Genomic DNA, 16,980 nt, shown 5'->3' with positions numbered 1-16,980 from the left:
TGTGCCCAGCTCCCTACGCAGCACTGAAACCCTGGGCACCAGGGACCAGGTTGCAATGCCCAGAATGGGGACCAAGCCCAGCCAGCCCTTTGGGACAGGAGCTTTTTCAGCAAAGAGATGGGAGTTTCACGGGTCAAAGCAGGGACTATAGGGAGAGATGTGACTATTCAGTGTTTTGAACATACAAGGTGCTGTCTAAGGGTTAATCTCTCTGCAGTCTCGTCTGTAGCACAAAGCTGGCAGTGATGTAACTAAATCAAACTTAGGCGTATTCAGAAACAGAATTATTATTATTATTCAGCTTGGGTGGTGCAGACCACCACCCTCCTTGTGCTAGGTCCTGTACAAGCACATGGACAACAGACAATCCCCGCTCTATGGAGTTTATCTTCTTGGTTTTCTTGATTTGATTTGATAATTTACCAACCTAAATTAAATCAGCTTCAGCCAGGCATGGGGGGGGGGGAGGGGGGGGCTGAATCTATCTGATTGGTACGGCTGGGACTAGATTGATTTTAAATAGATTAAACAAGGAAGAGTCTTGTGAAGCCTTAAAGACTAACAGCTGTATCTGAACATACACTTTTGTGGCTAAAAATCACGGTCAGGCATCGAAGTGGTTTTTACCAACCCAAGTTTGGTTCGTCTCTAAGATGCCACAGGACTCCTCCTTGTTTTGACAGACAGACTAGCAGGGCTGCCCCCTCTGGGACTGAAATAAATTGAGTGACGGGGGCGAGGGGGGCGCTTTTCTGTTGCAGACCAGCCCTGCCTCTGGCTGTGCGCAGGCGGCTGTGTGTTTCTGCCATTTCGAGCTCCCTGCCGCTGGAGGGGCTGGTTTTCAAGAGCTGCCGCCAGGTTTCGCAGGGAGCCGAGCTCTCCCATGGAAGGGCCTGACTCCCTCCAGGGCCCTGCTTCCGAGGGTGCCGCAGCCGGGAGGGCGAGATCCTGACAGCGGCGCTTTGGAGAGCCGCGCGCTCCACCTCCCCGGCGTGGCGCTGTGTAGCTCTCGCCTCCCTTCCCCGCCCCCTGCCGGAGTGTCAGCGCGGCTCCGGCTGCCCTTCCCCTGCCAGTCCAGCGCCTGGCTTTGCCGGCTCCCGGCGCAGCAGCGCGGCTCCCCGGCGTGGGTGGGAGCGGGCTGCCCGGGGCTTGACAAACCCGCTGCGCGCAGCCAGGAGCGCGGACGCCGCGGCGGCTGGGGAGCGAGGCAGAGCCGCGCCGCGCCGGGTCCGCATGGGGGGCTCGCGTCCCGGCGCCTTCCCATGGTGAACCGAGCGCGGGCGGAGCGGCGCCATGCCGAGGCGGGCAGCCCGGAGAACATGTTCGAGAGCTCGCGGCGGACGAGGAGCCTCTGGGACGGCGTGAGGCTGGAGGTGGCCGGCGAGAGCAGCAGCCCCGTGGTGCTGCACAGCTTCACCCAGCTCGACCCCGACCTGCCGCCGCTGGAGGTGAGGCGGCGCCGGAACCTGGCCCCGGGCGAGCCTCAGGGTGCGTGGGTGGGTGAACATCACTGGTGCAGTGAGCTGCTGGGTCTCAGCGGAGCTGTCTGGCGGAGCCGCTGAGTCTAGAGCGGGCATCGCTTTGCCAAGGTCCAAATGTGCTGGGCAAGGTATAGCCAAGGGCCAGACACAATAAAAACAACCCCCCTCGGCCCCCCAGTAATTGTAAGTCAATCAAAAGATTTCGGGGTCTGTTCGAAAGCACATGGTGGTGGGGCTGTGGCCCGCCTGCCTCTTGATTAGGCTGGTTTGGACAGTGTGAGCCCCTGCCCCACAATTTGTGTGCAGGCTTCGTGTTTCATTCTTCTCTAAGCGACCCCCTCTTTATGGAGGTCAGATTCCCCTTGGATTTGGTGCTTTTGGGTTGTTGACATATGGCTAAAACACTGGGAGGAAGGGGGGGTCTTAGCTGATTTATGTTGCAGGTGATCATTGAGTGTGTGGTGTCATTTTACTCACTGTAACCACGGGGCATGGGCATGCTGCCTTTTCTCAGCATAGGGTCCCCCAGGCTGGTTTGCAGGTGGTAGGAGTTTGTACGGTCTCTGCCCAACAGGTTTCTGATGCTGGTTTATGTTGTGCATCTGATGCCCAGAAGCTGAGCCCTGGCATGGACCGGGAAACTGAAGCATATGGTGCAGGCTGCTCCGGAAGGAGAGGAGCACAGTCGAAAATATTCTGGCAGTTCTTTTTGCTTTTATGTCAGAATGGTAAATAGCTGCCCTCTGTGATCTCTTTACTCCCCTCTTATGCCATTATCTTTCTGGCAGGCTTGCTGCCAAGCTGGAATATCTATTAGGAGAAAGCAGAGAGATGCGCGCCATCTGATGCAGCTAGCAGAAGGGAGCAGAGAGCTAGAACCAGGGCCTTTTAAATATTTTATTTGAGAGTCTGGCATCCTGCTGGAGGCTTGCTGTACCGTCTGCTCAGACTCTAGCTGCCTGTGAAGGCTTCGGGCCTGCCCAAGTTGCAAAAAAAGGACCCAAGCAATATCCTCCCCCGCTGTGGGGATTGGCTTGTAAGACACTCAATGGAGGATGAAAAACAGCCATACTCTAAGTCTAAGGCACGACCCTGGATCTTTCTAGGACGCACTGGCCCTCTGTGGCTCTTGCTGGCTTCAGATCACGGGTTTGCTGGTTGGAATTGCGGCTGTCCTTCTAGGGGGATGAGTGGCACACAAAGCAGCCTGCTTTTTGCCAGCAAGGAGTTGGGAAAACGTGGGGAACCCTAATCGAATGAGCAGTTCAGGGAAGGGAGATTGCATAGCCCAGCATAGCATAAGTAAGGGAACATGAGGTGCTCAGGTCAATGTTGGAGACCCACAAAGCATCTCTTGGTATGTCTCAGCAAGCCAGGTCTATACCCATCTACTGCTTCTCAGTTCTCTGGGTCAAAAAGAGCATTGTGCCCTTCACCTGCTAGGATAGTGACTTTGGTGCAAGGTGGTGTATGTGTTCAGGAAACTTCCACCCATCCCTGGATAACTAATGCTGCGTTTCACAGCTGGCTCGTTCGTTTTGTCTGGTTCTGTCCATTGGTTGGATAGAGGAAGTTAAAGCATGCACCTGTGCTCCCGAGGTGAAGAAGAGGTTTAAACCAGAACAAGATCCATTTCCATTAGGACTTACAGCCACCATGCTTATCCAGTCCTGGATCTGTCTTGCTGGAGAGAGGGTCACCACTAAAACCTCTGGGGTCACTGTGTAAGTAGCTAGGAAGGGAGGGAAGACAAGATTTAAGTGAGTTACAGGGCAGAATAGATAGCACTGTGATTAACAGCCAGGCTCGGTGGTAGAGGCAACTTCCTTACACATGTCCCTGCCCAAGTGGAGCCCATGTAGAGCCCTGATCTCTCAAAATCCCAGATAGGAAAGAGGATTCTTGTGGTATTGATTGTGTCATCCCACACCTGGTTTGTCTGGTCCTCTCACCCCATGGCAGGTACTCCAGGGATCGTCCCCATCAACTCTGTAAAAAAAAAAAAAAAAAAATCACCATTGAGTCTGTTTTCTTCCCTCCCCCTTCTCCTCTCTCGGGGGTGGGCGTAGCGACATTGTTTAGAGCACATCATCTGCTTCTTGTTATGTCTGGCAGGAAGTCCAGCCTTGTAGATCCCCCTGCGCTCGCTCGTGGGGCCTGGCTCTTGGCTGGGAGAGCATTCAGCGCAAGGATATGGGGGTGGGGAGGGACGCCATTCTACTCATGGCACTTCTTGTGGTGGAAAAGTTGTTGCGCGTACTGAAGCCCCCGTACACTCTGGCCCAGGTCTCTGGGTTCAGAAGTTTGGCAGGACCCCAGGACTTCCAGTGGGATCTGAGAAGGGGAGATTGGCCGTGTTGTGTAGGAACAGAGCTGACTTGCATCACCCCCTGCTGGCAGTCTTATGGCAAAAACATAGACAGAGGCCCCTGCTTGGATATTTGGTGTGATTGCTGCCCCCCTCACCGCCCTCAATAAAATATTTGAAGGACTGCTGGGTTGTCTTTCTGGGGCTTCTCCGTGCTTCTCCTTTTTGTTGATTGGAGGAAAGAGGCGTCTAGTGGTTAGAGCCAATAGACAAGCCATTAGGATTCTTGAGTTCTATTCTGACTCTGCCACCCCCTCCCTGTGTGGGAACTGACAAGTCACTTCCCCTCTCTGTGCCTCAGTTTCCCCATTTACAACATGGGGAATACACCACTAAGATGGGTGTTGTGAAATGAATTAGAAAATGGCTGTGAGCACTTCAGAAGGACCCAACAAAGTAGGTCTTTGCCCACGAACGCTTATGCTCCAATTAATCTGTTAGTCTATAAAGTGCCACAGGACTTCTCATTGTATTTGCAGATTCAGGCTAACACTGATACTTGTCAGAAGGACCATGCTTGGACAGCGTTGTTACTGTGATTGTATCGTTTAAGAGCCTATTTGTAGTTCAGTGTTTTGTTGTGACAAAACAACTGGAGAATGGCAAACGGTTAAACCAGTGCCTATGTGTTAATATAAAAAAGCACTTTGTTTTCCAGACTAGGCTTTTATGCATCCCTGATGCAATCCTTTTCTATGCAGTGTGCACAGCTTCATTGACTTCAGTGGAGTTGCACTGCTTTCTACAGATTCAAAATCCAACATGGGATCAGTGCTCGTGACAGGGATTCGTGAAAAGCTGTCCATGAGGTTAAGTGCATATTCTCCTCCTCGTGGCCTCAGCTGATCTCCTGCTGATGCCTATGGAGCTTGTGCTATTTCCAAGGCATCATCCTGATGCCTCCATTCAGATGCTGTCAGACTCACAGACTGCATCCCCTTACGTTGTGGGGAAGCTTCAGGGGGTAGCCGAGTTAGTCTGTTACAGAGAAAAACAACAAATGGTCTAGTAGCACTTTATAGACTAACAAAACATGTAGCTGGTATCATGAGCTTTCGTGGGCACAGCCCACGTCTTCAGATGACTGGAGTTATGAGTTTAAGATGTGAACACTCGAAATAAATAGGAAAGGGGAAGGTGGGGGGGGAGAGGAAGGAGAGTGGGAGACAGCGCATCATTAAGTATCTGGAGAATGGGTACTTAAACCTAAGCAGATAAAAATCAAAGTCAATAGATAGATTCCCATGTCAGGAAGGATACTACTCATGCTAGGTTGCAGGAGCAGAGAACCTGCCCGCAAAGGGCTCTCCTCTGAGTGTGGTAGTCTCCTACAGTTCATAGGGCAATCATCACTGGCATTTCCTGGATGAGGATCTCTACCTGCTGGCACCCTACCAAAAGGTGCAACCTGGCTCCCGGGCGGGGCGGGGGTGTGTGTGTGTGTGGGTGTGGGTGTGTGTGTGGGTGTGTGTGTGTGTGTGTGTGTGTACGCGCGCTAGCACCTGCAGAAGAACACAGAGCTAGGCTGGCCAGATTTTTTGTTTGATCCCATTAAAGTAGGATGGGGGAGAGGCTTCTAAGTATGTTTATATAAGGATTGTGTTACCTGGAGATGGCTGTCTCAGGTTTCTGTAGAGCTCCGATCTACTTGAGGCGTAAGGGGAGTTAGTGCTGGATTGGCAGCTCTGAGTAGCCTGCGAACCATCCACGGGCAGAGATAGTTCAGGCTTCCCCACCATCATGATCCTAACTCCTGCGAAGGGTTAGGAACAGTGTTTCCTGTAAGCTGAGCGCTTGGCCAACTACCCAGGAGAGATTCTGGTGCCTCCCAGCTGATTGGCAGAGCACCCACAGCCAGTGGCATGTGTTTCTACCGGTGTTGCACATCTGCACATGCATTGCTGCACATAACAAAATTCGTTCTGCACATAAATGGAAAAACTTAGAAGGAACATTTGTTAGGAGGGAGTTGTGGGTGTTCAGCCTGGTTAGATTACCAGCAAGGGGACTGAGTAGTTCCAGTGATATTGGCGATTCCAAGGACCTGGATGCTGTCAGATTCATTTCACAACTGCCTGTCATTAGCACCAGAGTGTTAGATTTGAGCCAGTCACTTAGGTGCTGAGGGCCTAATCCAAAAGCCATTGGTGCTAACCGGAGTCTCCTTTGCTCCTTTCTCTTGCTCAGGGTATTACCACAGGATCCTTGAGATTAAACCTCAGTGAAAGAGAGAGGAAAAGGGCAAAGTAGTATTGGCTGTTTACTGTTCTGGGATGGAACAGGATCTGCTCACTGAGAGATTTCTCAGTGGGTTACCACAGGGCTGCTTGTGCGGGTTTGGTACCATTGTGTGTTGGGAAGCTTGGCCCTCCCTTTGAGAGGCCTGGGAGCTTTGATTGTAACCCGCTGGCGGCGAGGCCTGGAGTGCCAGCGAATGGTACATTCCTCCATTACGTTTCAGCTGGGCCTTCATTGAAATGACCTGCCTGTAGAGAGGCCCTCCTTTCTGGCACTTCCACTAATTGCCAGTCACTGCATGTCTCCCCCTCCCCCTGGGACGGATAATTGAAACAGTGGTTGGGAGCTTATTTAGGTCCCTCCAGACCATGTTTAAAGGCCCAGCATCCTCCGCATCTCAACTTTCTCCAGCGCCGTCACAATTGGAGCTGCCCGGGGCGGCTCTTTTCAGGCCGCTGTATAAATAAATACAAGGAATGTGGTTTTGCAGCACTGTAGGGCTGTGGCAGCTCTCAAATGTTTCTGCATCTCCTATGGACGCGCAAGGGGAGGGGGGAATTGTTGCTAAGGAATGGGATTTGGATACAATGCTGGCTGCACAGGGAAAAGGGGCGGGGGGGACGTTTTCCCCGTGACTTCACTTTCTGGGTGGTGGAATTCCAGGCTGTGCTCAGTCTGTGGGGGACTTTGAGCTTCTCGTCTCTATAATGGCACCTGCAAAGGGAGCACAGGAGACTGTGCTCAGAGGGATAACTGGACCCAGGATGCATCCCGTCAATGAGTGAAATTGTTTATCCGGTGTTATAAATGTGTATAGCCCCAAAGAGAATCTTCCTGCCCCAGTGAGCTTACAGTTCAGTTCATTTGCAGTCTACGTAAAAACTACCGTAATTGAAAATATTGTATGAGAGTCTCTGTGCCATTTACCCAAGCGGTCCCAGAGAGCCGTTCTCCTCGCCATGTAAGATTCAGTGCACTGCATGAGCGTCCCCACCGGCACCCGTCAACATCTCCCAAATAGCCTTGATGTTGGTTATCTGGAGAATACATTCAGGGTTATATTGCAAAAGGCAAGTGTTCTATTGAAACTGTGTCCACAATCCTGCTGAAACGGTCAGGGGGTGAAATAAACTGGCCCTGCTTCTTAAACTGCCCAAGTTAGCAACTCAGGGCTAACATCCTATTGAGCTGGATGGATGCACTTCACACTTCTCTTGGGGGAAGGGGGGGGCCATTCAAAGCCCTTTGAAATCAGTGGAAAGATTCTCATTGTCCTCAGTAGGTTTTGCACCAAGCCCCTCAGGCTGTTGTCTTCACAGCACAGTTAATCTGGGTGACTGGTACCTGGTCTGCCCAATCCAGATGTGAGCATTCCCCCTGCAAATCCCTTCTCTTGTTCCTGTGTCCTCACTAGTTCTACACTTGCCTCAGGTGTCTGTATCTCATGGTTCTTTGTGTTGATACACTCTAGAATGGTTTCCCACTCAGTTGAGGGTGAATTTCTCTGTCCTTCACATGGGGCATTATGGGATTCGAGCTTTAGCACTTGAGTGACTTTGGTGATGGTCTATGCTAGGCAGCTTTTAGGCTCCTTGTCGTTAAAAATCAGCGCTCCTGCCAAAGCAACATTCGCGCTAGGGATGTTCAAGTTTAATCAATAAGCCGATTGCTTATCGGGTAATGGCGGCGGTTAAACTCAGCTGGCTCCCAGGGAAGCGGCTTCACAGTGGCAGGGCAGCAAAGCCGCCTGCTCCTCTCCAGGAGCCAGGTGAGCAGGTGCTGGTAGCTCTACTTCCGGGGAGGTTTCGCTGTAGGCTCTGCAGTATATAAAGCTAAGCAGAGCCACGTAACTGCTAAGATTTGTAGCGAGTACTCGGTTACTGTACTAAACAGGTTTTAACATCCCAAGTTCACACTTTCACTTGCTGCAGCAAAACTTTGTTCGTGGGGCGGCAGGGTTTTAAGCACACATGAACAGCAAAAGTGTTGTCCATCAAGTGCAAGTGTAGACATATGTTTTTCCTCCCATCCTTCTTGCAAAGTGGATAGGTTAGTGCTGAACTTGGCTCTGACCCGTTCTCCCAACTGAGTAAACCGGCTGAACGCACCTTCAAACCTGGGTCAGAGGCTTTTCTGTGTGGGTGGTGGAAGGTTCTAAGGGTGTTAAGTATCAAGTAAATGACTAATCGTGTATTTGATAGATTTTGTATCGAGTACCTGATTAGTCGACAAGGGGCTTCTGTAGCTCTTCAGTTTAAATGTAGGAGGAGTAGGTGTAAGTCCGGGACCCAGTGCCAGCTGGGACTGTTTCAGTCTTGGCTTGTGTCAGGTCCAGAGTACTGTGACTCTGCCTTATAACTGTAGTAAGAGCCAGGTGGCTCTTACTACATTTAAAAGGTAGCGACGCTGCACCTCTGTATCTTCTGTTATCGCCCCCTCTCCCACGGCAGAGATGATGCTTTTAAGCCAGTGCCTCTCCCCCCTCCCTCCCCCGCTCCTGGCCCCCCCCCTTGCTGCCTCTGATATAGAAGCAGCAAGTGGGGGGGGGGGGGGTGCAAGTAGTTCACATTTTTGAACTGTTCTCTCAAGCTGTCTGCAAACACAGGACAACAGGCAGGCCAAGTCTAGAAACACTGTTCAGAACAATTGAAATTACAACCTCGTTAGCATCTCACGTGGCAGCTTCCAGAAACTGTTGTTAAATCCTTGTTGCCATGTGCCTGTGCAACCCATGCCCTCCCCGCCATGCACTAGGTTGGGCTCTCTGAGCAATAAAGATACAGTTGGACATTGCTCCGAAGGCAATTGGAGAAAGTGAGAGAGAGAGAGAGAGAGATAGCAAAAGAAAGCAGTAACACCAGCTGGGTCTGTGGCACTGTCCCAGCCAGTCCTCTGCCCTGATGAGTTCAGCTCAGTCTGGGTAGGGAGATATGGGGAAGTGAAAACCAAGTGCAAAGCATCAAAGCTAAATTGTGTGTTTAAATGTTATCCTCCCCGCCCCTAGTTAGGAAAGGGTATGTCTCTGGGGATAGCTGGTGGGTGATCTGTATGTCTAGCTCTTTTAATAACTAGTTTCTGTATATGCAGTTAGCAGAAATAAATATGCAAACCGCCCCACTGACTTCAATAGAGTGCTGATGTACAAAGGTGTTCTGTTCTGTTCCAGGCAGATCTAAAAAGGTTCAGGCTTCACTTCCCATGCTGACCTGCCGTGGCTTCATTATGCCTTAGAGCAGGGGTGTCCAAACTTTTTTCAAAGAGGGCCAGATTTGATGAAGTGAACATGCGTGAGGGCCGACCATTTTGCCTGACATTCTTTGAACCATTAAAATTAAATGCAAATTAACTATTTTATGCAAAGTTTATTGCAAACGGCATACTTTTCATTTCGTCACATGGATGACAAATCTAAACAGGTGTTAAATCACTCTGCCTTTCCTATCTGAAGCCCAGATGAAAAAAAAATCCAGGAAGCTGAAATATATGTCAGGAACATTGTAAAGTACATTACATATTATTGGTAATAAAGGTTGTCTGTCAACTTTTAAGTTAAAAAAATATGAACAGGGACATAACACCAAGTATACATGTTGTGTCCAAATATATTTATAACTGATTTAGACCAACTGACATTAACTGAGATTTTACAATGTATTCATCTCAATACATATGGATTCGTTGGGGGCCATAAAAGATAGATATTGCCAAATTACCTGTGGGGCCGTATTAAACCGAAACACGGGCCGCAATTGGCCTGCGGGCCGGACTTTGGACATGCCTGCCTTAGAGATTGGAAAGAAGAGAGCTCTTCCACAATATATATTCCCACAATATAAGAAGTAGGGGGTCACTACATGAAATTAATAGGCAGCAGGTTCAAAAGGAAGTCTTTCTTCACTCAGCACACAGTCAACCTGTGGAACTCTTTGCCAGAGGATGTGGTGAAGGCTAGGACTTTCACAGGGTTCAAAAAAGAGCTAGATAGATTCATGGAGGTTAGGCCCATCAGTGGCTATTAACCAGGATGGGTAGGAATGGTTTTCCTAGCCTCTGTTTGTCTGAAAATGGGTGACATTAGAAGAATCACATGAGGATTACTTGTTGTGTTCCTTCCCTCTGGGGAATCTGGTATTGGCCACTGTTGGCAGATAGGATATTGGGCTAGATGGACCTTTGGTCTGACCCAGTATGGCTGTTCTTATGTTCCAGGTTAATGAACTGGGCAAGGCTGGTAAGAGATTGTTAGCTCCCTGGTGCAGGGATGGCCTTTGTTGTGGGTCCGTGCAGTACCTAGCACAATGGGACTGTAGCCTTCAGCTGCTACTGCAGTATGAGGAAATAACTACAACTTGGCAATGGCACATAGCATGAAAGGAAAAGAAAGAGCCGGTGACATGCTATGCAAATGCTAATTAATGAACCAACGAAGTGCACGTGTTTCCCAGGGCTGCAGTTTGTTTTGGTTTTAATAGGCCAGTTATTTTACATTGAGTAAGTACCAAACATACCTGAGGAGCAGCAGTAATGTAACAGCTGAATGTTGGCTTTGAGCTGAATGTGTAATGCATGTTTGTCTTGCTTAGCTAAACCACAATGGTTTAGCTGTTTTTATTACTCAGCAGGTCTTTTGACTGGATTCATCTCAGAAATGTGACTGTCCAGAGGGAAATGGCCTTTTTGGATGCTCACTCTGGCTCCGGGGCAGTTTTCTGAATCGTGTACTGTGGATGCAGCTGCCCAGCTGAACTTGGATTTTTTTCAGGCCTCGATGTTGATGCAACTGTAAGAAGTCAGAAAAACACAGCTGAAATTTCCAATCACCAAGGCTGAACTTTCAGTGCCGGCATTTGGGGGAGTAGGGGACAGAAGAAAAAATTGTCGACTTGCAAATGAAGCAGATTTAATAGGAGGGTCATTTGTGGAGACTTAATCTGGAATGCTGTGGTGTTATTTTTAGAGTTGCTTTTCTCTCCATTGGCCACATTTTAACAAATAGCAGCTGAGCAGAATGCCTGTGTGGAAATCTGGGTTTTTTTAAGTGTTCCCTGCCTGTAATACAGAATGTCTTTCTATATGACAGAGCAAAACCACTGAGATTTCCCCTCTCTTTACAGTGAACATGTTTCCATAGTGACACGAAACCGGAGAGGCAGCTCTGCATGCCTTCTTGAGCTTGCTGCTTTCAGTTTAATACATTTTTGTTTGTTTGGTGGTTTGTTTGTTTTTAACCTGAGCTAACCTTAAGGAACATGTGTGCATGCACACAAATTCTGTCTCTTAGTGAAGCTGGACAAATCAGTATTTTGATGGAGCCAAAACAAAATCCTGATTCCGAACCCCCTGGAACTTTGAGAGAACTTGGATCCATCTCTGAGTCTTTCAGCTCAGGCCGGTAATTTGGGGCGATTCAGTTCTAGGTTTATCTGAACCTCATAAAGCTAAGAGGCCTGGGTAAATGGTTCTGCCTTTGGCCCCTCTCTCTTGTAGGGTCTGGTTTAATATACCAAATTCCATAGGAAGTCAATGGGAAATGAGCATGTGGAGGATTAGCAGGATGTAGCTATTATTGTGAGTCAGGCCAGGATTGAATTGATCTTTCGGAAAATGCTCTCTCCATGTAGCTCCCGGAGGCGTCACTTGAAAGCAGGGCAGGGAAAAGCTGTTGTTTGGTTTGCTGTAGTCAAATGACAGCACTTTCCTTCTGCTTGTCTTTATTCAGCCCCTCTTCTGAAAGTGGACATGTTGGTTAAACTTTTTGCTTTCCTCTGGTGTTTAAATCCCTTGGCTGGAGCCTCTGTGGGGATGGTGCTGCACTGTTGCCGGTTGCTCACCAACAGCTCTGAGGCTGGCTAGCTGTTTTCTCTTGACATTATTTTGTTATTGGTGTCCTGGTCACCACAGTGCAGCTTAGCTTACTGTAGGCATTGTCTCTCTCTCGCTCTTATGAGCATCTAAAGTGACTCAGGCTTTGCTCTGGTTTGCTGTTGGTGGTGTGACATAACTAAGCACCTGTTTCTTAGTGTTTCTCAGCATACAGTCCTGTCTCTGGAATTCAAATTACACCCCTCTCCTCCCCCTGATTTGAACATGTCAGGCTCTGGTGTGTACTGATTCAGATCCCTGTCTGCTAGCGGGATCTTTGGAAGCTTTGGTCATGCTGCAGACAGATCCCTCAATGTCTGTTGTCTGAGTTCTCCAAACTGTCGGAATTTCTTGGGATTTTGGATCTGGGCCATCAATGCTGTCACAACACCCCCCCCCCCCCCCCTTCCCGCCCCCATGCTTCAGTCCTGGCCTGGTCCTGGTCCTATGCAGATGGAGAGAAAGCAATGGGGGTGCTAGAGAGTTCAGAACCTCCCCACAAAGCTCTGCCTAGCGAGAGGGGGCAGTCCATTGTGGTTCTTCCTTCTGCTCCCCCAGGAAATCCAAAGCATTGTGGGTGTTAGTCACCTCTGCCTCTCACACCAAAGTTCATGCAGTGCCCGTGGCCATGGCGGAAGGATCCCGACAGCTGTTCCATCTGGGGGCTGCTGAGGCCTCTCCGGCAGCCCTTGCCCTAGAGACCTCATGCTAAACAGAAATGTGGCTTGGAATTCAGACGGACGGGACAAATCTCTGTGGCTGCCAGTAGCTGGTAATCCGGAGCAGGTGAACGAGGCCTTGCAAAGGGGAACCGAGCACTAATAATCGAGCCCCGGGTGGCAGATCAGTTTGCCCTCTCGTGTGTATCTGCTGGGGCTTGTTAAATTGTTGTGTCTAGGGATGAGCAGTGTTTAATACCAAAATGCCTGCAGCTCCTATGGCCCAGAAAATTGGGTAACATGACTGGGACAGTTCCTAATATCGGTAATGTGCTGCTGTGCACTCGGCAGCCTTACATTCAAGCAACCAGGCCTGAACAGTCTGACCAGGGTTCTTGCCCCACAAGGGCCAAGCTCTGCTTCTGTGTACTGCTGAGAGCAGTCCCAGCGAAACAGGCTCAGGACAATGTCAGGGCTTGAATGTAGGTAGGTAGACATGGCCTTAGAAGTGTTGGCTCTGTGCAGGGGAAATGACCCTCAGGTAGAAGCTGCCTCACTCTAGGACAGATAGTGGGGAACCTCAGGCCCAGGGGCCGGATGCGACCCTTGGCTTGCCTGGATCTGGCTCCCGAGTCTTAGCCCCCCTCCCAGCATAAGGGAGCCCATGCTGGTGCTCCAGCCCCCCTCACCCCCCCCCCCCCCTGCTCCTCTGGGAACTGAAGTGCACAAAATGTACTAGGCTGCCCCCCCGTCTCTGGTGTGCGAGGGCAATGTGGGGAGTGTCTTTCTCCTGCTCAGTCAGGGGCCACGGTGTGGGAGCTTTTTCTGCTTCTCATTTGCGTGTGGCCCACGACTGATTTTTCTGTGGGTCAGTGGCCCCTGGCCCAAAAAAGGTTCCCCACCCCTGCCCTCGGATATTGATTTAAATCTCTCTTACAGGGGATTTCTTGCCGGTGCCTCCCAAATGATCAGCCTATCTGGGGGGTGGCGGTACTGTGTTGCAGACTGTGCATCCACAAGAGCAATGCTGACATTGCAGAGCAGGAATGAGGGGCAAATAGCAGAGCATACAGGTAACATTCAAGCCCTGACATTGTCCTGAGCCTGTTTCGCTGGGACTGCTCTCAGCAGTACAGAGAAGCAGAGCTGGGCCCTTGTGGGGCAAGAACCGTGGTCAGACTGTTCAGGCCTGGTTGCTGGAACGTAAGGCTGCCCAGTGCACAGATTAGGCTCTTAAATGAGAGTAACTTGATTCTCAAACAAAATACAGGACTATGTAGCACTTTAAAAACTAACAAGATGGTTTATTAGATGATGAGCTTTCATGGGCCAGACCCGGTGCTGGAGCCTTCAGCTCCCATCATCTTCAGTAGCTCAGCACCTGTGGGAAAGTCAGGCCGCCTGAATACCAGCTATTGCTGTTGGGCTCCCAGGTGTGAGCTTGTTGGCCCAGGTCTCTTCCCTGATTGCACCTCCCGGCCTGTGGGCACCATGTCAGCAAGCCCAATAACATGGGATCTTCCTGATTACCAAACAAAAGCGCTTGGTCTCGTCTTGTCTCCTCTCCTCCGTTCTCTCCTCCCCTCCGTGGCAGAACTGACTGGGGGCTGGGCGGGAGCCATCCGAGAGGAAAAATCCCCAGCTAATCGACATCGCCAGGCACATCCCTGTTTCACAGCTGCGGAGCCAAAGGCGACAGGCTCTGTCACGCAATTCGGGCAGTCAGGAGGCTGTGTGTGTGTGGGGGGGGGGGTGATTGAAGGGTGCCGCACAGCCCAGAAATCCCAGCAGTAACAAACAGAGGAGTCGTGAGTCAGCTGTGTCCGGAGTCGGGGGTAGGGAGCGCGGCTGGGTAACAAAAGCCCTTGTTTTCTTTCTCCCATCCTTTCACAAGAGCCCCACGCTGGCCGCTGCAGCCACCATTCAATGGACTTTTCCTGCATTTTCTCTGCTTCAGCTGTTTACTGGGTCACCCTAACAACAACAACCAAAAAAAAAAAAGAGGGGAATTTTTTTTGATTGGCTGGACTGTACAATGATACCCTCTCTGCCTTAATGAATACAGTAGTAGCATTGAATTGGTTAGCAGAGCACACTAGCCCTGCTGTGCCATGCAGAGCAGAGGTGAGATGGGAGTTCACAGCTTGCAGAGCACTCAGGCCATAGACTGGCTGTGGGGTTATCTGGGGATCTCCTTTTCGGATAACCCTACACTAGCCACTGCATTGCTGTAACATCTTGCAGGTGCCATGGCTGATCCAGACAAGGATGCAAAGCAAATGAATCTGAATATCTCGGGCCTTGTGGCATCATCCTTGCTATAAAGGGGGAAGAAGCTGAGGCAGAAAGATTCCAGCTGACTTTTCAAAACAAGCCCCCTCATTTATACACCTCCTGACTTGCAAAGGTCTGGGAACCTGCAGCACGCCTTGGTTTCTGCTCATCGCCTCTGTGCGTGTCTGTCAAGCACCCAGAATTAATAGGTGCCTTTGTGGAAAATGTTTTGCTAAGTGATTTGATGAAGGACAAGAGACACTGGGGTCACCAGGAATCTAAAAATGCCAGAGTGCTTGACTCTTAGGACTTGCCTACACAGAGAGTTTATACCAGGTTAATAAATATCTGTATTTAATCCTGTTTAAACTGGTGCACACGCCTGCGTGGATGCTCATATTTGAGTTTGCTCTGGTTGAAGCTAAACTGATATAAGTGTGTCCCCGCGGGTACTTGCACCGTCTAAAGTAAACCAGTGCCAGTTGGTGGACAGGTATGGTCAGGTGTGGCCCACTCTTCATCAGCAGCGAACGTCTAGGCCTAAGCGATGCGAACGCTCCCACGGGGATCCTTGTTTCTTCGATCCAAGCCAGTCCCAGGCACTGACTTGATCTTTATTGCTGCTTTAGTAACCAGGTCTGCATGAAAGGCATCCAGGGGGAGTCATGGGGATAGGGAGGGGGGGAACAGAAGTGAGATTGGAATCACACAGCTAAACTGTTGGAACAGCAGCCAGCTGATGAGTTACAAGCTAAAGCCAATGGATTATTGAATAGGCAGCTATTTACAGAGCAGTGGAGCCGCACTGAGCAGCTTCTCTAGAATGGTGCATGGGACAGGGAGGAGGAGAATGGCTTGGCCCCTGGGGACAGGGCTGAGGATTAATCCCCCAAGAGGTGAGGAGCAAAGCTCCCCCTCCCCCCTCATTCCACTCCTGTCCCAAGAGCTCAAACAGGATGCTAGAAACCAGGGGTGGGCTGACTTTTTTTTTATATATCACAGTAATTTAAAGCACCAATTTTAATCATGATTTAAATCAACAGTCAGGAAACCTTGATTTAAAGCATCCATTTAAATTATGTTTTGCATTTGTACTTTAGTTATTTCCCTAAAGACAGGTTGATTCTCATTGGTTGGTAACCATTAAAACATGTTGATTTGCAACTAATTATAACCTTTGCACTAAATTTGGCGCTGTTTTTTGCTAACCAGAAGGATACACTATTTCTGTACACATTTATTTAAGCAATTACATAGCTTAACTTTGGGATTTCTTTTTCAGATTCTTGACTTTTACATTTTTTATGATGTTAGGCAATGGTGAATGAGGCTTTTCATACTTTGCATTCAGCTCTGTTGTGCATTGAATTTTCATCCAAAAAGACATGTTTTAATTATTTTAAATTAAACTGTGCTGGATTCATAAAGGAAAAACATTACCAAAAAAGTTTCATATTTAAAACAAATGGGTTTATTAAACAAAGGAAGTATTATCTGTAGCTAGTAAATTGAACTGATTATTTCTGGGTCTCAGCAGGGTGGCCATATTTGTCTATAACTTCAAAAACAGCGAGTAATCCCGAGTTTTTAAAGTTACAGACTAACACAGCTGCTACCCCTCTGCTAGTTTCTAAGGTGCCACAGGACTACTCATGATTATTTATGGTTACCATATCCTTCCAGATTTCAAAAGTAATAGCTCTCCTCCTTTCATAGCTGGTTCTTTCATCTATTGAAAGAGGAAAAAATCCTTTTCCGCTTTTTCAACTCTTTGGGGGCAAACACTCTGTCTTCCCTAAGTGTTTAAACAGTACTTGTAGCCCAGCAAAGCCCTGGGCAGGTGTTTGCATTGTCATAACTTGAAAATACACTCACCAGATGTGGTGATTATTTATTTATATTCAAAAGTTAAGGTGGGTGAGGTAATCTCTCTTATTGGACCAATGTCTGGTGAACAAGACAAGCCTTTGAGCTCATGCTTTCAGTGTGGAGATTTTCCATCCAGGTTAAATGCGGAATCTTTAATTCTCTATCAGAGTTGGTTTTAGAGACTTAGGCATTGGAAAACGTACTGAAACTTCTTGTAAGCTCAGTCCCC

General features: G+C 49.2%; 1 protein-coding gene across 4 annotated transcripts in view; it reads left to right on the top strand.

The window, feature by feature from the left end:
- The window catches only part of RALGDS (ral guanine nucleotide dissociation stimulator), a 116,915-nt gene that overhangs the window by 70,544 nt on the left and 29,391 nt on the right, over positions 1-16,980 (top strand). The window contains exon 1 of one of the 4 annotated variants that reach the window (XM_006136831.4): positions 749-1,448. The exons of 2 other annotated variants lie outside the window; for them this stretch is intronic. In XM_006136831.4, coding sequence (XP_006136893.2) covers positions 1,263-1,448 — 186 coding nt within the window. In that variant the 5' untranslated portion in view covers positions 749-1,262. Of the gene's footprint in view, positions 1-748; positions 1,449-16,980 lie in introns of those variants that run through there. One more of the 4 variants, XM_006136832.4, reaches the window with a different exon arrangement.

The sequence above is a fragment of the Pelodiscus sinensis genome, chromosome 22 (assembly GCF_049634645.1).
Source record: "Pelodiscus sinensis isolate JC-2024 chromosome 22, ASM4963464v1, whole genome shotgun sequence".
Lineage (NCBI taxonomy): Eukaryota > Metazoa > Chordata > Testudines > Trionychidae > Pelodiscus > Pelodiscus sinensis.
Note: the sequence above shows the minus strand (reverse complement) of the source record. Positions and strands in the feature narration are given on the sequence as shown.